The sequence below is a fragment of the Sceloporus occidentalis genome, unplaced genomic scaffold (genome assembly GCF_023333645.1).
Source record: "Sceloporus occidentalis isolate IW3139 unplaced genomic scaffold, rSceOcc1.0.p SCAF_15, whole genome shotgun sequence".
Classification (NCBI taxonomy): domain Eukaryota; kingdom Metazoa; phylum Chordata; class Lepidosauria; order Squamata; family Phrynosomatidae; genus Sceloporus; species Sceloporus occidentalis.
This window is the reverse complement of record NW_028316995.1, coordinates 7,690,367-7,712,504: the sequence shown is the minus strand read 5'-3', so window position 1 is coordinate 7,712,504 and position 22,138 is coordinate 7,690,367. Positions and strand designations below refer to the sequence as shown.

General features: G+C 37.7%; 1 protein-coding gene across 1 annotated transcript in view; it reads right to left on the bottom strand.

Moving 5' to 3' along the window:
- The window catches only part of LOC149303207 (1-phosphatidylinositol 4,5-bisphosphate phosphodiesterase beta-1-like), a 253,652-nt gene that overhangs the window by 5,374 nt on the left and 226,140 nt on the right, over positions 1-22,138 (bottom strand). The window contains exons 29-32 of the mRNA XM_089481675.1: positions 20,854-20,930; positions 20,675-20,764; positions 20,018-20,075; positions 16,901-16,987 (exon numbers count right to left, since the gene is read on the bottom strand). Of these exons, the coding sequence (XP_089337801.1) occupies positions 16,901-16,987; positions 20,018-20,075; positions 20,675-20,764; positions 20,854-20,930 (312 nt within the window). The remainder of the gene's footprint in view (positions 1-16,900; positions 16,988-20,017; positions 20,076-20,674; positions 20,765-20,853; positions 20,931-22,138) is intronic.

The following is a 22,138-nucleotide window of genomic DNA, read 5'->3' as shown; positions in this document are numbered from 1 at the left end:
CAAGCATATTATTGTGAAGAAGAGACCTAGATAGTTTTGAAGGCTTGCAATCTATTATACTTCAGTTAGCCAATAAATGCCTTTACCAAATTTGCTCTTACGGTTGCCTCATATAGGCAACATGATCAAATTAAACGCTTGCATTCATTATATTATATTAGATCTTAATTTTGTACCCTGACATATGAATTTCTAAAATGCTGTTGAATATCTGAATTGAAGTTTATGTAATATAATTCTGGATAATATACCAACATTCTCGAATTATCTGTTTTATTCATTGTATAAGCCTGCATATGTTATGATTGTTATGCCATAGACCTTTATGTACAATGGCAACCCTTTACATATTCATTGTGATTTCTGCACAAGATTTTAATAACAAGTTCCAAAATGTATACATATAACATCATAAGCCATAAGGGAGAGGGTTCCGGTTCATTATGGGAAATATAAAAGCACAAATGGGAGGTAATATAAGATAGCAGTTCTCAACAATATCGTAAACGGACGTGTCCTTCTAACAGTGTAGACAGCTAACGGGTCCACTTTTAAGGCATATTCCAGCTCCTAAATGTGTGTTTATTTCTGATGTACATCAGGTTTTATTTTGCATACACTTTAGGTGTGCCATATGTAAAGCCAGACTATTGTCGCAAATAGAGACGCAATTAGCCATTTTTGTAGCTTGCATAAGGACATTTGACGTCATTTGTGATATATGTATTTACACAATTACATTACACATTGTGTTACGATCAATGCCGTGGTCCGATCTCCAAGAAGTTTTGAGAACGGGCAAACAAGCTTTACAAATAGCAGAGAATGATGGGTATGTGAGTACTTGAATAAACATAGAAATAAATGAAAAATGGTGGGAGTTCCCTTCCAATGTCAAAGTGTCCAGCAGCGCACTGATAAGTAGCAGTAGTAGAGAAATGGTTGCCTTAGTAGTCTTTACTAGTGATTGCATAAATATGTAAAAGTATTAACGCTCCACTGAGAAAAAATAATTACTAGAATAAACATGAGTTATGAAGTTAATTTATTCGAAATGTGTCTGAATGAGATTAATTATCCACTGGGCAATCACACTACAATCCAACTGGTTATGTGTTCCATATGGTAAATATGAAAATGCTGTTATTTATGTATCCACTTCAAGTAAGTCTTACTGACAAAGAGACTCAGCAGACTCTGTACTGTATTTCAGTGAATTCCCTCACTCCATATAGGACAAGAAACCATTATAAATAAGAGTATTTGTGTTCTGTAGAATACAATGTACACAAAACTCATAGCAATGAAACGGTAACCTAATCTGAAGAAATGTGATCTTCAGTGGGAATAAAAAACGGTATTCACAAATTTACTTTTTCATGTGTTTACTCTTTTGACCTTCAGATCAGATATTATCATCACATTTTTCTGGTCTGAGAAGAAACTGCATTGCTTAGGAAGGGCTGAGCTGCATTATGAGATTATGGTAACAGGAAAAACTCTAATGCTAACCTATCCAAGATCATCATATGGGGGCGATCGGCCCCCCAGTGTGCCACTGCTCAATCGGCCAATTACAAGGGATGTGGGGCTGTGTGTAAAGCTTAAAATTGGGAGCCACTAGGCACAATATGAGTTGGATAACTTTTAAGCAGAGAAGAATATACAGGATATAACAGGTTATAAGGACACAATTACTAATAGCTTGTTGATCCAGTAAGAAATCCAATTGCCATTTTGTAGTCGGTAAGAAGTATTTCTGAGGCACAATGAGTAATCACTTTAATGTAGGGTTTTTGCCTTCTTCTAGCTCAAGAGCACCTTCTTTCTAAATTGCTATGCTAAAATAATCCAGTCCACTGGTAGGGTTACTGATGGGATTATTCAGCATTGTGTGAAGCTTGGAAGGACTGACTTGGTGAGCACATTTAAAAACGGAGGTGATTTAAGTCAGATAAGAAAGACAGCAGGAAACAAATGAGGAACCATAGGAAGTTAGAAAGGGAGGAGAGATAAGAGATAAAGGAGACCATTAAACAGTGAATAACTGGCTACTAAAGGGTATGGAGTGCAAAGAAGGAACACATGAAGGAAATAGGTTGAGGTTATATAATAAAAACAAGCGTGTATGGTAACAACTTTTTGTGTACAACATAAGTTTCAAGGCAAGGCTCTGCTCAATATTGTGCATCCAATGGCACATTTATATTTTTATATGGGCTTTATCATTGTGTAGTATTAAGGCAACCTTGCATTATGTAACAAAATTGTGTAGTCTGATGACATCTCTGACATTTTTTTTATTATTTCATTCACTTGTAGTGATGCTAAGAGCATTTTTAAAGCACTCATACAGAATAGCACTGTAATACAGATGAAGGTCAGCCCGCTGCTTCAGCTATCGTGACACCTAATTAAAGGATGTATATGACATTAAAAACCAAACTAAACCACAACTCACAATATGGGGTCAAGGCGGATGGTTTCTACATATTAATTAAATAAATGTGCCTGGTATGTTGTAATAATCAATACTGCATGTAGATCTCCATTTAATAACACAATCCATAGTGATTGAGGTGTATTAAAAATCCTAGGTGCGGATGTTTACCACTGTGATGGTTTCTGGCAAATCCATCCATACTAAAACTAGGGGCATATTATATTCAGATGTAACCAGCAACAAAGGCAATCAAGTTAGAATATTAACTGATCATTCTTAACAAGCAATATGGTATCCTAGTGGAAAGTTAGAGGGTTCAATCAAGAATATTTTCAAGGCTTCCACCACAAACCAAACACCTGCAAACCAGAGCCACCATGGCTACTTCAATCAACAAGATTTACTACAAGATTAAAGTTCACCTCAGCTTTGGAACAACCAAGCCGTTCTACTCTTGTTGACGAACAGGTGACTGGTACAACACCTTTTTTCTGTATTTACTAATGTTCTCCTATAACATGAAACTTCTGAACTTCACAAACTTCTGTTCTAACTAGTCTACTTCTTCAAGTAAATGAATTTCTGGACAAGGTGGGTCCTTTTTAGTTTGTAAGTTAAACAGAAACACAATGTAACAATAATTGTGTACTGTGCATAATGATATAATTACAGTTTTTTTACTCTCCATTACAAGGCTTTCGAGACAATAATAAATGGATGAAAAAGAAATCAAAACAAACCTACATTCAGATAACTCATGTAGGCTCTATATTGTCTCCATTTGTGGTGTACAGACTTCACCATTGAGCTCTCATCAAAACAATTATACAGCAGAAAACGTATGTGTCTGTTGGTTACAAAGTCTGAGCTCATTGCTAACAGAATATTAATCAGAACACTCACTGAGCTACTAATGACTACTCACATCTGCAATAAAACAGACATGTACAACACTGTATGACCCGTCGCTCCAAATTCAGTCCTTAATTATTTATAACTGTTAAATGTTTCTTCTTATTGCATCTTTTTTTGTTTTCAGTTGAATCATATTTTAGGTGTTTCAGTGCAGACATATTCTGGTGTTGGCCAAGGGTGGCAGGTTCAGGGGGCTCATCAGGGAGTTGCTGTTCAATGAGCCTTTTACAAGAGGGATCAATGACTTCCCCATTGGCCCCAGTTCTTAGGTGCTGCATGTCTTTAATTGGTGGCACCCAACAGTAAGGATGGTGGTCGATGAGATGGTGGGTGGTGGCAGGCTTAAGATAAGAAAAGGCAATGTCTACTTCCATTTACATTTGTGTAGGAATCACATTGCTAGGAAGGGCCACGTTGTACTTTTAGGGAAGGAGGAATATGACTGCTAGGTTGGAGTGTGGGTATTGTCAGTATTTTCCCAATTGGATGCGCGGGTGCAACAATATTTCAGTGAAGGGGTTTAGAAGGTGAAGAGACCCCTACATTGGGAATTAATAAAGTTGTGGCCATTGCCCCAAAACACAATAACGACTCTTGTCTTTAATTAAAGTGGGTGGTTAAAGGGGCTTGGGGTACCAGCCTCTGGACCTAAGCAGTCAAAAGAACACATATGGAAGTTGTGGCATACTGTAAGAAATAACACCTGGCGGTAAACAAAAATATTCAAAATGGGATATGACTTTAAAACGATTCCTGTCTGCGTTTGTCAGTGTGTGTGGCTGTGTATGAGTATGTTAGTGTGTGGGTCTGGGTATGTTAGTGTGTGCATCTGTATGTATATGTGTTAGTGTTTTAGTGCGTTAGCGTCAATGTCTGTGTGCATGTGATTTAGCGTGTCTGGCTGTGTGAGTGTCGGTTAGTGTGAGTTCCCTTCCTGAGATGTGCCCTGCTAGCTTTGCACAGTAGAAGCAACGCAATCTCAACGTGCACCACACTTATTCATATAAATTACTGTCAGTTGGTGTTGGAGATCGGCAGCAACCTTTGGCAGAGACAGTAGTATCTAATCAATTTCCACAAAAGATTTATAAACCAATCAACAACAGTCAGCAACTCAACAACAGGGGTAACAAGAGAGGGGGCCAATTACACAGATCCTGAGAAAACAAGGTTAGCATGGATGTTCTCAGTTTATACAATGCACTTAAGGCTGATTTATAATACACATACAGTATATTACTTATGTTAATCTGAAAACACAATTAAATTTTTTTGTTTACTGAATTGTAAAATGTAGAATTTGAAAAAAGTGACAGGTGTTATGGCAATATATACATACCACTGTCCTACTCAGTATAAATGAAAAACAAAAGTGATACTGGTTCCAAAGCCTTGGTCCAAATAGATAAAACTGGTGCAACAGTGAATAATGTTTCCAGTTCACATGGCAGAAACAATACTTATCATTTGTCCATTTCAAAATTCTGAAGAGGGAGGATGGCAGCTTGGGATTCATCCTTAAAGCTTTTAATCTTTTACTATCTATTAGTTCAGGGTATTACATGTTATAGATCTGTGTTGACAAATGGTCACTTATTGCACAGGTTTCATACTATTAACTTATCAATATTTACCATATAACTTTCTACTTAGTAATAGAATCCTGAACTGATATTTCAATGTAAACAGATAATCACAAAAATAGCCTGTAATACAATCCTACTTGGAAAAAAGAGCTTCAGAGAAGAACATTTAGTCATGAAATTGCCCTTCTAGGACACATTAAGGAAACAATTTATTTTTAACTCTATTTGTATTGATATGAAACATGGTTAAAACTTAAAATAGACCAGAGGCAGACAGGCAAAAATCTCCAGTTACAGGATAGATTGTCCTTTGTGGGGCAGTCTATAGAAAGATTCCACTGACCGCTCACAAAATCACGCATGGCAAGTACCACGCTATTTCTGTTCACACATTATATATGTCATGGTGCCAGAATCACACATTAAAAAGAGTAACTACTGCATATTTTATACACATAGGCACTTCTAAACCAGAACACAAAATGATAATGGCCATTGGCATGTTAGAATGTGTGTTTTGTCAAAATCCATACATCAGTCACGAAACATAAAACATGGGACGCTTGGTAGGCATGTTAGAGCCCTACATCATATGTCAAGAAATACCCTCAGCGGATAGAGATTTAATTGATTTCCTCTAGTACAGTGAACATGCACTTAAGAAACCTTTGGGATGTGCATAATGCTTTTCTCAAGAATTAATAAGTAAAAGTGATTAAAAATGACAAATTAGATGGACCTATTTGTTTGTTTATTATAAATCTGCAGCCAAAGAAACGGAATTATCCTTGTTATTAGACGGCATAAAATGATTAGTCTACTTGTGATCCCTCGTATAAAGCTATTAACACAGTACTGGTTGGGGAGATCATGGATCTCTCTCTAACAGACCCAAAATAAAGGGAGTCTGAGGTCCGTGTCATTGCTTTCTTGCGATGCTTCCAGCCATTGATGACATCATATTCTGGAGCTCAGTGGTGAAGCATGTAAGAGAGTGCAGTGGGAGAGAGAAAGGGTGGGCTCATAAAGAAAGACAAAAAGAGATAAAAAGAAATGTGAGAGATAGAAAGGACTGTAAGTGGCTCCCACCACTGGACTTCAGAAAGGTAAGAGATAAAGAGAAAGGGGAGATAATAAAAAAAATGGATTTAGAGATAAAGATAAAGATATAGGGAGAGATAATGAGGAGAGAGAGATGAAGGGAGATAATGAGAAAGAAGAGATATGGGAAGAAAGGTGAGAGATCATGGGAAAGGGGAGAGATAATGAAAAATGTGAGAGAAAGGGGGAGATGAGAAGCAGAAGAGATGGGGACAAAGTGGGGAATGAGGACAAAGGGGGGATTTAGATAAATTGGAGAGAAAGAGGAATGAAGATATAATGAGAAAGGGGGAACAAAGAAAAGGATAAGATAAAATGGAAAGATAAAGATAAAGAAGAGGAGATATAACGAGAAAGAGGGGGAGAGATAAACAGAAAGGTGAGAGAGAGGGAAAGAAGGGTGGGGTAAATAACATTTCTGTTCACACCCACTACTAGAAATTACAGGAAACATTGCCGGGAAGTGATTTTATTTTTATAAAATGCCTGGACATCTGTCATCTCATCAAAAAAATGTCAGTAATAAAAAAATATTTTTTATACGATTGTAAAATGCAACACTTTATTTCATCACAAACATGTTTGATTTGTGTCGGTGTATCCTGAAGAAACCATCCGTCCTCCCACCTTTGAAATCTCCATGCCACTGACTACTCCAATTCACCTTCACTACAATCAGACCACCTTTCCAAACCAGAATTTCTCTTTATTTGATTCCCCCTCAACCTCCTTATAGATTATATGCTCCAAAGAGCAGGACGTTGTTCTTGCTCTGTACCAATATGTCCTAATGAGTATCAATGCTTTTGCCCCTATTGTAATAATGGTATGGAATCTACTGGAGCTCTATAAATATACCTAGGACTTTCCCAGGGTAGGCTACCCGGAGCTTTCCCTCTTTTGAGCGAGAGGCTCCATAAGGAGGCAGGGGTAGCCATGAGAAGGGATTGGCAAGACATGTGAGGGATGGGGGTGTCACGACAAGGGCAGGGCTTGCCCCAGAGAACATTACATGGGTTGGGAGTAGAAATGGGCAGGAAGTGGGCATAGTTAAACACTGATCCCCTGCCCTGGAGAAAGAAGAGAGTGAACCGGGGAAGCAGTTCTTTACTTGGAGACCTCAAACCCATAGAGTTCCAAAGTATGTCTATTAAATAAATGGAAGTTGATATCTACTGTATATACTTGCATACACATGTGTCTTGCACCCTGTACCCTACATAAGTAGATAGCCACAATGTTTAACTTTCCAGAGTATATTTCAGTTAATCAGATGTTAGCATGTATTGCCAGATGGCAAAGGATAAAGCACTTTTAGTCTATACGATGTGTGACCTACTTAAGAGACCAACAATCTGTTGCCCAGCGAAAATAAAAAAAACATGCTGCCTTCCGTAAAAGTATTCTGTTTTCATTCTATTAGCACCATGAGGGGAAAGAACACGCCTTCTGGCTTGTCTGTTGTCTGTAGATGAGTGTTTAATAATACTTCTACTACCCCTTAAATTTAAGTGGAAGGGTTTCCATTACCTTTACCCACCATAACTTATGTAATGGTATTTCTTGGCTACCCCAATCCTCAACTACTAAGCTAGTATCACAACCTCATGCTGATGAGTCCCATGAAGGACGAAACAGCTGTCCATGAGCGGTGATCTGGCTACTGCACCTCTTCCCGAGTTTTGTCTAAAGGCTGTATTTTACAGCGGGCAATTACTTTCAAGGGATCCATGTATAAAGTGGATATAGAGGCAAAAGGTGATTATTGTTAACCTTATTTGCATGCGCCTACCCAGAATCCCTTGTGGCTGTGGCAGCACTGTGAGATTTCTAAGGGAAAAACAAGCCTTCTGGCTTGTCTGGTGTTTGTAGATCAGTGTTTACTGTTTAGCAATGCTTCTATTACCCCATTAAATTATGCAACACAATATATAAAGCACAACATATAATTTTGCTTCTGTGCCCTAAAAGAACAAATTAGTAAAACATGTGACTTCTTTGAGCTGTGGATTACAAATGTATAAAAATATTTTCCGGTTTACCCAAAATCACTAATACCCAGTATAGTAAGAAGATAATTATTAGTAAATGTCACTGATGTGGGAATGCAATCTTTATACTTTCATTAAACGAATAATTGCATGGAAATGATATCACAAGGGAACTGCTGGTACCGTGTATGAGATCAGGTTTCAGTGCTTTGAGACTGAGAATCGGTGTCTGGGAATCACTCCAAGTCCGTGTGGTTTGTGCTCTGCAGGGAACGGGGTAAGGATTAGGTACTGGCACACAGAGCTGGAATCCCTCTGATCTACACATGGAGGCTACATTCCTTGTATGAGGGTAAAGATCTCTTGGGTTTTAGCCCTGTATACCAACTCATTAGAGCTCAGGACACATGTTAATTTTTAGTTTATAATTCAGTTTATAGGATAAGTGAGAATGCAAAAAAACAGAATGTTGCAGAATCTTGTAATACCTTTTTTATTGGTCTAACAGTATTTAAAATAATAGACGAGCTTTCGGGAGTCCTCCCTTTATCAAGTCAAAAGCATTTCTCAAGGATAAGTGAAAAAGATCAGAGACAAATTGCTATATAGTGGAAAATGTTTTGTTGCTCAATTGTGCATACATCTAACCCAAAAAACATTCTCCTTTAAAAAAGATCAATAATTTTTTTAACTATAAGTATATTGTGCTATCTATCAAGTTTACATCAAAGGACTATACTCTGACAACAAAAGTTCTTTTATTTTGGCATTATTTCCTATATTACAGATAACTTTACAGATGAATGTGTTTTGCTTTATCAAAATTAAATTCTACCGCCTCCATAGACATTTGAGGACATATTCCGGGGCTCAGTGTCTTAAAGGAGCTGAGAGCCTTTTAATGACCCAAAATAAATAAGAATAATTTAAAAAAATGGTACAAGTTGATAATGTAATAATATAAAATAAATGCTATTTAACAGAAAAAAATGTATTGCACATTTTAACAAAGATCATATAACCCTCTACGTTATCTCATTCACACATGTACCGGTATTCTGGATTTTGATGGGTGTTATATTGGTTTATATGCATATTCACATTACTGGTAATTGCTTTCTAAGGTTAGACATGTTTTGAAAGGTGATAACATGATCATTGCAGCCTTTGCAAGCCTGGTCCTGAATCCTTCAAAATGATTCTCACCGACAGTGAGGCAGTGAGTATTCATGGATATCTAGCATGCATACAATAAAATAATAATTTTTTATTTTGATATATTTAAACTCGAAGGACAGTTTACTCATCAATACAGACCTACCAATGAAGAATACTTTAATATGCATTCTTCAACTTGTATGGGAAAAATAGATACAAGTACTTTCCTTAAGGAGAAGCTGCAGCTCCAGTTCTGCAGTTCACCAACTCCATGGTGCTGTTTCAATGCAACTTGTGGCTGTCTGAAGCAGCCAATCAGTGTCAGGAAAAAGCTCCCCTTGACAATTATAGGGATTATAGCAATTTGTATATCATTAGTATGCAGAGAAGTTCAACACTAAAGATATATGGGAGTTAGAAGACGCAGATGCAGTTGAGACATAATAAGTGTAAGATATGGAGACACAGTGCTGCTGTGTTAATAAAGCCTAAAGTCCTACGGACCAGAGTTATAACCAAATAAAACCATTAGAACATGCGGTATATGTGAGAGAATGTCCTTTTTATCAGCCCATTTTGCAGTTAATGACATTGATATCCTGCTGACCTTGGGGTGACCACTCCAAAATCACAGCAATATGTACCCCACTCTTTATTTATTAAACATCTCTATATCGGAGCTCAAAAAAATATACAAAAAATATAAAAAAATGTAATGTAGCAACATCAATTAATTAATTCATCTAAATGACCCGCTTCTACAGATCATCCTTACTCGATCAACTCATCCCTATCCAAGCAGTTTTCTCCTATTGTTTCATGTCCCTTCAACCACCGACTAGATTGTAAGCTCACAGGAGCAGGGCCCCACTTCTCCTTTTGTATCAGTTTGTTATTGTGTGTGATTTTTATTTATGTTACTGACTCCTCTGCTGGTGCTATATAAATAACTGTAATGCATACAAAAATGCTTTGACTAAGATTGTATTTTTAAAGAAAAAAGATTTAAGATTAAAGTTCTGATAAACTGTTGGAACTAGTTTTTACTATAATAACCAGTAAATTGCAGGAAATGCTTTGGAAAATAGAAGAGACAATGACAAATCTTAACTAAAGTATATGTTTTATTTAACAGCGACCCACTGAATGTATGCGTTTATACAGATAAAGATAACTATTAATGTTCATGTACATTAAATCTCAGGAGAACTCATTAGTTTATGTTATCTGAAAACTGGCAAATCAGTTATTACTGCTTTTTTATATAGAAAATTATATTTAATCCATAAATTGCACAGCTACGGAGATCTTTCTTTTTTACAATATATAACTAGCCCACCAAGACATTAAAATTACACAAAGGGTCCTCAATGTATTATAACGTGTCAGGTCTGTTAAAAGAGTTAGCTTTTGTTACTAGCTCCTTGTGTACCACGTGCAGCACAAATGCAATGTTACTGTATGAGTGCTATTTACCAAGTGTCCAAAAAAACAACCAAAATCTTCATGTATTCACTAAATTTGAAGGAATATCTTGTCACCGTGATTCAACAAGTTGCAAAAACAGGCACCTGCTGTTTTGGGAGTATGCAGAAGCACAGGTATGCTCAGAGAGCCTAGGTACACAGGTGAGCCTAGGGTTGTTGGCACCTGGGTGCAGTATTTCACCCTTAGGCACCCCAACCCATGAATTTGTGCCATAAATTTAGCTTCTAAAAGACACAATCTTGTTGGATGTTATTTTCTTTATGGTAACAAACAGATCAGTACACCACATTACTACCATAAATTTGCTTATTGGAAAGATAATAAGACTTCAGCAGTGTTTTGAATTATGATGACAAAAAGAAGTAATCACACCAGTTACAGGGAGAAGATAGACAAACTTGGCTGACAGCAAATTGTGCCACATTTTGAGAGACAGCTCGAGAAATTATCCTCTTATACGGGAAGATCTTTCTAATGAGTATCTGCAGACACAGAATATTCCGCTTCTGCATCATTTATATGAAAAAGCCTAATTTGAATAAATGTTTATAAATGTAATACGTGGATAATTCTCTTCTGTTGAAAACGCCAATGCAAAATATATCCCAACTATTTTTTAAATCTTTTTTTTTGCACAGTCAAGTACATTTTAAAATAAGTTAAAAGCTTTGAAAACTAGGTCACAAAGCACTTTAATTTCCATTTCTACAAAAAAGTGGATATTTCTTTTATAAACCACTGGGCAAAGCAGGGTAAAGGCATTTAATAATATTTTAAAGCAAACTGCTTGCCTAGTTTACAAGAAATGGGAATAAGCAAACATATTATGGAAGAATTCACATTTTCATCTAGATTTGTTCATGTTACCCGTTATGATCCAGAGAGGTCACTACTTCAACTGTAGGATTTTTAGCTTTATAAACCAGGGATCTCCCTTGGTGCAGTTTATACCTCTTGTGTCTAATGTCTCTTTTTCTACCTCATTTTCTCTTCTTTCAGCCACCAACCTCAAGTACATCTAAAAACTATTAATGCCATCATTTCTTTACCTCCATTTAAAGGAACACTCCAGTGTCTCAGGCAGTCCCCTAAAAATGTAATTCATATTAAAGTACTTTTCTAAATGTAATGAAACGCAGCTTTGAAAATATGGCTTAAAACGTTGAGCTACTTTTTTAAACCAAGAATACACAACAAGCCTAGGACTACGGCACCTGCAGAAATGTTCAGTGGTTTGTATTCTACCACAAAAACAACAGCTAAAGAAATCACTGGAACTGGTTAACATCTCTGTTCATGAGTCTACCATATGAAAAACATTGAACAGGCATGGAGTCCATGGTAGGACAACACAGAGAAACATCGCTGTTCACCTGAAGTTTGCCAAAGAGCACCTTGACACTCCACAATGCTACTGGGAAAATGTTTTGTGGACTGATGAAATGAGGGTTAAATTGTTCGGTAAGAACATGCAGCACTACACATGGTGTAAAAAGGGCACCGTATACCCAACAAAAACAACAACCCAATGGTAAAGTATGGTGGAGGGAGCATCACAATTTTGGGGCTGCTTTGCTGCCTCAGGGCCTGGACAGCTTGCCATCATCGGGGAGACAATGAATTCCCAAATCTATGAAGGTATCATACAGGATAATGCCAGGGTCTGCCAGCTGAAGCTCAGTAAAAGTTGGGTGATGCAGCAGGACAATGACCCTAAACATCAAAACTAAATCAACAGAATAGTTTTGGAGTCGCCCAGTCAGAGCCAAGAACGTAACCCATTAGAGATGCTGTGGAATAAACCACAAGAGAGCCGTTCACACCAGACATCCCAGGAATATGGCTGAGCTTAAGCAGTTCTGTAAGGAAGAACGGTCTAAAATCGCTCCTGAACATTGTGCAGGTGTGGTCCACAGCTACTCGTTTGAGGTTATTGCTGCCAAAAGAGATTCAACCAGGTATTAAATCCAAAGGTTCCCTAACTTTTTTCATCAGCACTGTGAATGCTTAATGGTTGTATTGAAGACATGAATTATTATTTTTGTTTGTGTGTTATTAGCTTAATAGCATTGTGTTTGTCTATACTTACTTAGATGTAGATCAGATCACATTTTATAAACAATAAATGGAAAAAAATCAGGTAATTGCAAAGGGTTTATTTACTTTTTCTTGCCACTGTAAGTATTAACTTTCCTGATTTTTCGTAGCTCACCTCTCTCTCTGTAAAGTGACTGAACCTCTTCCTGATACTAATGCATCCAAAGATTTATTTAATTCCTTTACTCTGTTTGCTTGTATTATTTGCACTATAAGAATGAGATATTTTTAGGATGCTTGAAAAAATTGTTGTTTCAGAAAAAAAGCCAATGGTGCATAGAAGAAGCAGATAGTTGAGAACATAATCGTTTTAAAATTCAGAAGTAACCACAAGTCCGTGTATTGCCTTTTGTTGATTTGCAGTGACATCTGCTTGGTCCTCCTTCAATGATGGTAAATTTATGCGTGTAACCTCAGTTCCACCCTTGACAAAGAAAGAACCTTTGTGTTTTACCTCTCTTACTTTGTAGGTTTGTCTTGAGTTTGAAACCTGGAGGCTTTCTCCCCATAGACTGTTGTCCCCAATGTATTGTGTAGTTAGTGTAATAGCATTCATGGTATTGTAGGAGGTAATGTTAAGTATGGAGCAGGCAAGACTGAACTAATCCAGGGACTCAGGCATAAGCACAGCAACCTTTGAGGTATAACGCAATGTGAGTGTGAGATATGTATTACCTTTTCATATACTTTGCACTAGTAGGTGCTATTAAACACTATTCCTAATGTACTGATTACAGTGTACATGTGTGGTTTTTAAATCCTTTCTGGCCTAACTTCTTGTAATTGTCTATCATGGCCAATATGACAAGAAAACCAACGGGCTGCCTTCACTTCTGTTGCTGAGGCAATCAAAATCCACCAACTAGCACCTGAGGTACAGATCTCATCTCCCTTCCACTAGATCCATGGTAGATACATTTCAGGTCAGCAGACCTTTGAGGAAATAGTACTTTCCTCAACTGCACTCTATGCCAACCCAATTGTAATGCCACTGCCTTCAATAAATATATGCATATATTGTAACAGAGAAAACAAATCCTATTAAGGCGATTCAATTGTTCTTTTTTTTTTAATTACTGGCTAATCAAGAGATCTTTAGCCTGGAGGAAACAGGCAGTATAAACCATGGCTTAGATGAATGCCTGTCAGGCAGCTGCTTTGTGTAGTTATTTCTACATGGCAGGGATTTCCTTGAATTTATTAAGAAAGCTCTAAGCATAGCTTGGCGCAGCCAAGGCAGTAGCATTTACAGCACAATGAGAGAGGAAATGGAATTTATTAGGGACCTTTTCCATCAACCATCATGTCATATCCACTTTCAATAAAATCCCCTCCTTACTTACAGATGACCTACATTAATAAGCGATCATATGAAATGCCCAAAACATTTAGTGAAGAGTCATCATGGGTAGATTTCCATTCAGTTTGCCCTTGAAGCAAGGTTTCTAGAGGTCACATGAACCATGGAAATATTAACCATTTTTCATATGTCAAGTTTAAACCGCTTTGAAAACCGGTCATTATCAAAACTCCAAACTTGTTGGAAAGTAAAGGTACCCCAGTCTTCTTCACACACACATATAGATATGTATATATATATATATATATATATATATATATATATATATACATATATATATATATATATTGTGAGACTGTGAACCCCAGGGAGTTGATTGGCATGACATCTGGTTACAGGTGCTATCCAGATCATAAATATGGGTCCCTGGGGTGGAGCAATTGGAGAGCAGGGTGGGCCAATGCTCCGTTTCCCCATTCTGTGGAAATTCCATGCCAGGTTTTCCAGAAGGCAAGAAATCTGCAGGATCCGGTCCGGGATTCCTATGGGGCCGGCATCAGGCACAGGTGCTGGGCATTAAAAAGCCCTGGAGCCTGATACTCAGAGAGACTGTTGGGGGAAGAGGAAGTTCCCTGCTCTCCCAGGGCAAGGAGAGACCCTGAAGAAGACCATCCCTGAGCCAAGTGAGGCAATACCTGCCTGGACATTTTGTGTGCTGTCTGGGGGAGGTTTTCCAGAGCCTGGCGTAGCTGGGTCTGGCTGGGAGGTTGAGGTAGTGGGTGATTAGGCTGGTCAGTCTGGACCAGCATAGTTCAGTTAGAAAGGGCTCCAATTGGGAGCTAGGTTTTCTTTTTATGATTTGGTTTTTGGGGTTTCAGCAATTAAAAATAAAGATCTGTTTTGTTACAAGCTGGTGTTTCCAAGACTGATTGCCCTAGAGGACTGTGCTTAGGACCCCTAAAAGTGACATGTATGGCCCTCCTGCTGCAGGGTTTGACACAATATATATATATATATATATATATATATATATATATATATATATATATATATATATATATATATAAAGAATGCATATTAAAATATTTATATATTTAAAATGCACTCTTTTAGTATGACTGTTAGAAGTCTTGTTACAAATAGTGTGTTAATTTGCCTTCATACTCTTCTTCTACACTTTTCACCTAATAGGTAGTTATCCCAATAGTATCTAATTACCGTTATACAAGGACTTTCTTTCCACAATAATTGCAAGCTTGTTTTCTGGTGGATGTAGAATGTCATTAAGTAGAACATACAGAGAGAGATTTTCCACTGAATTGTAGCTTGGACATGGTGGGAACTTGCCCTCTGCTTTCCTTGTTACTTTATTTAATTTTCAGAAATAAAAGGCTATACAGTTTCTATTATAAAATTAATAGGAAATAAGATAGGAATTTGAAAGTTTGTCAAGTTAAATGAGAACACCATTTTAATTAGCAGTATCACACAATTTATCCATTTTCAAAAGTAGCTGGCTGTTTCCTCCTTATCATACTGTCTTGTGCAAGCAACAGAATGGCTCAGTCTTAATCACTCAAACCTTGACAATCTGGCTAATGAAAGTTTATGGAGATACATTTCCATGGGACTTAACGTTCATTAACTTTAAAATGAACCCCCTAAAAGACAAGGGAGTGATCTGCAGGGACGTTCCATCGATAATGACATAATAGACCTGAGAATCACTAAAAAAAAACAAATGATTGCACAAAACATCAAGTACCAAGCTCTTAAGGAGGACCTGGGCAGTTAGTCTCTCCTAGAATCAACCAAGTGATCCGAAAAAAAATGGCCATACCAGTTGGTTAATGCCAGAGGAGGCCCCTGCAGGCGACCAATAGAGTTGCTCGCATGGCGCTTTAACGAACCTACGGATTTCCTCTCCTGTTAAACCCCTGCGATGCTGCGTAGATAAGGTAGGCTAGATGGGGAAGGGACCAGGGAGATTAGTAAACGAAGACGAATACGAAGATTCTTCGTGTTGTATGTCTTTGTCTTCGTATACGTGTTGCCGCCGCCACTTTCGTATGTTCTGTATTCGAGCTGAACAACGAAAACACACTCTTCGTGTTTGTTTTCATGTTCGCCCGAATACGAATGCACAAGTCTAGTAAACAGTGCCCTCTGCTGGTAGAAGAGGCGGTTTCTGTACATTATATAAGTTCCCATCTGCCCATCCATTATGTGTATGTTTATTATTATTATTTATATAGCACCAATGTAGTGTTTGTTACAGTATATTCAAAGGGTAGGACAAAAACTGGAATTGACAGTCTAAGACAAACTGATAAAGAAGACCCTGCTTGCAAGCTTACAATCTAGCGGATGTGTCTTTAAAAATTACCACTGTTTTTTTTATTTTATGTGAGAGGCCAGAATAATGCAGACAGATTTACACGAATCAGTCTTTTTTATTCTGGCATCCCGGAGTGCTTACTCAAGAGGGTGGGCGACATGGACAATCCTCGCACCCGAAGGCTTCACTCTTTTGCGGAAGTGCTTCAGAGGGCCTGGTTCACAGAAAAGCAGACAAAGAAAAAAGATAGAAGAACGAAGGCAGAAAAGGCAAGAGAAGAAGTGGAGCTACTGGAAAGGAGACAAATGTTTCTTTATTAACCAACTATCCAAGATGGGAGTGTGTACTGTGCAATGGCTTTTTATACTATTGTGGTGTAAGTTATATAAAATCATATTTCCTCCAATGCTAGTGTTTACACTTCTTTGGTTTGAAGACAGAACTTTGTTCAACTAGTTATATATATATAACAGGACACTGTACCTTGGGCTTTTCATCCAGTATTTGTTGACGAATTTCCTTATGTTTTTCTATAAGTTTTTCTTGCCTTTTACTCTGTGCATCTTCTAGCTGAAAAAACATAATACAAAAAACCAGGTTGCTGAGAAAACCATAAATACTTTTAAACATAAAAGTAAATCAGGGTCATATAGGTTCCCGATGGTAGGACATGGAAATGACCCCCTTGCTTTTAGCCCCATTCTCAATTTTGATCTCTGTAACCAACAAAAATACAGCTAACACATACAGATACCACTTTGCAAATGCCACAAAACCAGCTGTCCCAGTAGCTCTGTAGATTTTTCCATGGTGTGACTTATAGACTAAATTCAGTCACGCTCAACAATCTTCCCATAACAAATGGAGAGAAAAGTAGCCACGGCATACACAACGACTTATTCTAGGTTGAGTCCAAGGGGCGGCCGTGCCCTTGATCCAAAACCAGAGGAAAGATTTGGACAACCTTCCTCTCTGCTCCTGCTCCATACCTAGAAGACCTCTAAAGATTGTTGTAATTGCTCCAAAATAAGACTCATCCAAGCAGTAATTTAAAAAGATTTGTCAATTTTCATTCCTTGTGTTTTCTTTGTAGATATCACTGCTAGCTGTTTTTTTTAATGTATAAAATGCACTCTGCAATAAACAGGTTGGTGGCTGTTGATTTTTTGTGGGGACAAGAAAGGGATTCGGAGGTAAATACAGTAATTTGAAGGTTGTTGATCCAGGGGTTATTCTGACCACCCATGGAGTTGTGAAGGATTCTCTCCACCACAACTTGTCTAGCACTTGAAATGTTTTTTCCTTTATCTTGACCGGTGCAATTATAGATGTCTTAGACAGGTATAACTCAACCTTACTAACTTTGCAACTGCATGACAATGAGTATAAGTGAAAGCATATGTCTGTATTTATTTCATACTGGTCATCAATATTGACCAGGCCCGTATGTAAACAGATTACAGATATTCTACAGAAAGGTTGATTGGTGGAATATTTCCAGGTATTGCAAATGTTTTCTAGGAATTGGAGAGAATGTTCACTTTTTAAACTATATGAATGAGGGTGTTTGTGTTGGTTTTTCCGTTGAATTTAAGAGACATGGTATGTTAGAGGTGAATAATGACAAAGCCAGTATAATTGAGTTTCTTCGGTTGAATAAACACATTTCTTTAGAAATCGATGTATTACATAAACAAACCAGATTCTTTTTTCTAGCAAACCTGTTCTACCTCTCGCGCGCAGGTCATGCATCATGGTTGGAGGTTTATTTATAGAGCTTTGAACAGTTTAGTTATTTCATTTTAAAGGCTAGCTCAAGAAGCCATCAACAAGCAAATCACCCCATAAAATCTCACAATATAGTATAGGAGAAAAAGATTCAAACCACAAACTATTGTGGAAATACTTAAAAAACAATCCTGTTAACACTGAAAAGTTCGGGTAGAGTATGAAATGCAAGCAGAGGTGGCTATTTATGCTATTTATTAAGGAGCTGCTTGGGGCTTCTGTACCCCTCTGAAGCTGTGGGATGGATGACACCATACATGAACGATATATCACCATAACTGGGGACTTTATGGATCTGGCCACCCAAAGCCCCTCTCGCGGGATGTGGGCAGGAAGTCCCGCTAATGGCGGTGGGTTGTCCCGCTAACCTCTATTTAAGGGGGAAATGGGTGGGGAGCGGGGTGCGTCACAATGCCGCTCACGCAACCTAGAGTCTCCAAATGAAAAAACGGAGAGTCCCCAGGTATGTTCTGCACTACAATGTATTTTTAATATATATGCTTTAGGGCCCTATGTATTCATAGAGGTATGAGACCAGCTCAACCAAGAGTGGACAGCAACTTAATAGCCTGCCCTATGGTGGCCCTCAGATTTGAGCTCACCTCTGCCATTATAGAGGAAGGATCTTCATTGGCCTATCAGTCTGATCCCAGCTACAAGTGCAGCCCAGAACCAAAAATGTGAGGTCATTTATTTTCCCTAAAAACCTGGAGCTTATCCTCAGGAATTGAACCTGACCCTCCTGCATTATAGACATGCGTACAAGTTACTTTAATACATTTAATAATAATAAAAAAATAATTTTTAGTTCTCACAATAAAACTTATGAAAACGGTATTAATAAAAGCGATTGTTTATCGCATAATAATAATAATAATTACTTGATAGTTTTATCATTCCATATTACCTGAAACCCCAATGATGTTATTGTACATGAGACCATACTTTGTTTTTTGTAAAAGAAAAGTTCCACGAATATATTGCTTCTTTTTTTTTTTTTAAATACCCATTCTGTTTTTCTGCTATCCTTTGTTGAATTTTGGCAGATACTGTTATATTTTGTGGCAACATCTCTGGGAAATCTTTGTGCTATTCCAAGGCACATGTGTGATGCATAATGGGAGGAAGTCCCGGGGCCATGGGTGTATGATGAAGGCAAATAAGTACACTAAGGTTAATCAAACCACAGCATGCGTTCAGGTTTAGGTTCACATTGGTTGTCAAATATGTTTGAAAAAGACAGATTTACCAATATACCAAGTGTCCACAAGTATGTGGACATCCCTCCAAATTATTGAGTTTAGGCGTAAAATCAGACACAGCCGTCTCCATAGACATTTTAGAGAAGTGTATGTTTGCGGAAGGCCGTTTCCTGTTGCAGCACAACTGTGCCCCACCAAATAAACCAAGGTCCATAGAGACAATGTTGGATGAGTTTGGTGTGGACGAACTTGGCTGGCCCTCACAGTCCTGACCTCAACCCCATCAAACACCTTTGGGACTAACTGGAGCGGAGATTGCGAGCCGGGCCTTCTCATCCAACACAAGTGTCTGACCTCACAAATGATCTACTGGATGAATGGGCAAAAAATCCCACAGAAACTCTCCAAAATATTGTGGAAAGCTTTCCCAGAAGAATGGAAGCTGTTATAGCTGCAAAGAGGGAGTAACTTGTTTTTAAAGCCAATGGTTTTGAAATGGGATGTCCAATCAACTCATATAGGTGCGATGGTCAGGAGCCTTCATAGTTTTGGTCATATAGTGTACTTGTCAACACAGTATATGAAATAAGAAATCATATGCATTACATACCCTCTTAATGTACTGCACCACTTCCTGGATATATGATCGAATCATCTCCGTCTTCTCTCTATGGGAAATATAGAGACCATATTGTAAATAAATTAATATAAATCAAAATTTAGTATATATATATCTATATATATATATATATATATATATATATATATATTTGCAAAAACATATAATATATGTAATACATTCTGTAACAACCAATGAGACATCTCACTTATTTAGCATATTCTGTTAAAGTAATACAATTCCTCTAATCTTACCACCTTTAAGCACACAAGATTCTAAAAAGTGGTATTTCACCCAGTTCATCGCCGTCATACAAATTCAATCGGCAAATTCTCTAACTTTAGCCATGATTTACTAAACACATGGATATTTGCCGGAGCAGATTAATAATAAGATACAACGAGCATTAGCCCCTCTTCTGTATTTCTTAAGAAACTCACAAGGGCCTTTCTATAGCTAATTCTAAAGAATTAAACACCGTCACATACTGTAAATAGATAAAATGTCTCTAATTAAAATGTCTTTCTTTATATACGGTATATATATATATATATATATATATATATATATATATATATAATCTTTAGTGTGACCCTTTTCAATATATATATATATATATATATACATTTCTAAAAAAGAAATACTCACTCTTCCATTTGATTTTTATCCTTGGATTTTGTTTCCGTAACCTTTTCTTGCCTTTTCTTATCCATCTTTTTCTTTAGCTCTTTCTTTTCCCTAGAGGAGAAAACAATATGCAAATGTGAAAATGGGTTTTATCTGCATCCAAGCGAGTCATAAAAGAAAAAAAGAAGAAAGAGAATTACTTTTCACAGATTTCTTTTAGTTTTTTCAGCTGGTTGTTTTGACATTCCTCCGCTACATCGGTCAGTTTCTGAATGAGCTGCATGAAAAAGAAACACACAGTATTAATGCAAGGACACACAAAAATAGTTACGGATTGTATGTTCAAGCAGTGGATCCAGGTCGGGCTAGTCACTGGGCAAATGCCCAGTGAGCCAGTGCCCAATTGTCCCTCTCACATTCCTCCAATCCCACAGAAGTGCAAGAGTATAGCATGCAGCGGCATGTATACATGTGTATTGTATTTGAGTATATTTTCTATATATATATATTTTAAAAGCATTACCTATTGTTCCACACAATGATACAACTAATGCAAGTAGCAATATTATATTGAAATATTTTATTTTAAATTACGTTACTTTTTGGTTACATTTTTTAATGTCATATATTTTTGCGGGTATATGTTATAATGTTATTTTAGCATATCATTTAGTTTATCTGTTTATTAGATAACCCAAGGAATAGATGTATTGAACTTGTGTCGGTCCCACCTTTTCAGAAATGTTATCAAGTTTTAGCTAAACTAAGTAAAAATCTCACTTCCAATTTTCTAATGATATTAAATATACCAAAGTTCTCAACAGTCACAAATTAGTGGGTCAGGCCTGAGAGACTTTTGTGTCAACTAGCTAGCAAGTGATTCTCTGAACTGTTGGCAACAGCACATGTTCAATGCCCAAATTGGCACTGTGCACTTACAAGAGCCTTTACTCTTTGTGGGATGTTCCTTAGCTCCAGCAGGCATAACAACATTGCCTACACAATAAGGAAGGATCCAAGCATCACACACATACATTTGTACCAACACAGGGAACCCAGAAGTTGGTGATTATGGCTGTAGGTAAGTTCACAGGACCCGGTGTAACAAATGGCTGTGAAAGTCTAGAACAGGGGTGGGCAATTAATTTTCCCATGGGGCCACATGAGAAATTGGAATGGTTTTAGAGGGCCAGACCAACATACGAAGGCTCCATGCACATTGCCGTAATGGGGCCGTATTCCAGCCGCCCGATTTGCGGCCAGAATACGGCCGCCATTGAAAATGAATGGCGCTGTAATACGGCGCGGTGAGCAACCGGTGTTTCACCCCGTTTTACGGCGCGGCCCCCGTGTCTGCCAATGGAGAGGGGAGCGGTAAGGAGCACTCCCATCTCCTCTCCGCAGCAGCACGCCGTAGTTTCGCCTGGGTTACGGCCCGGGCGAAACTACAGCAGTGTGCATGAGCCCTTAACTTCATTCTACCAA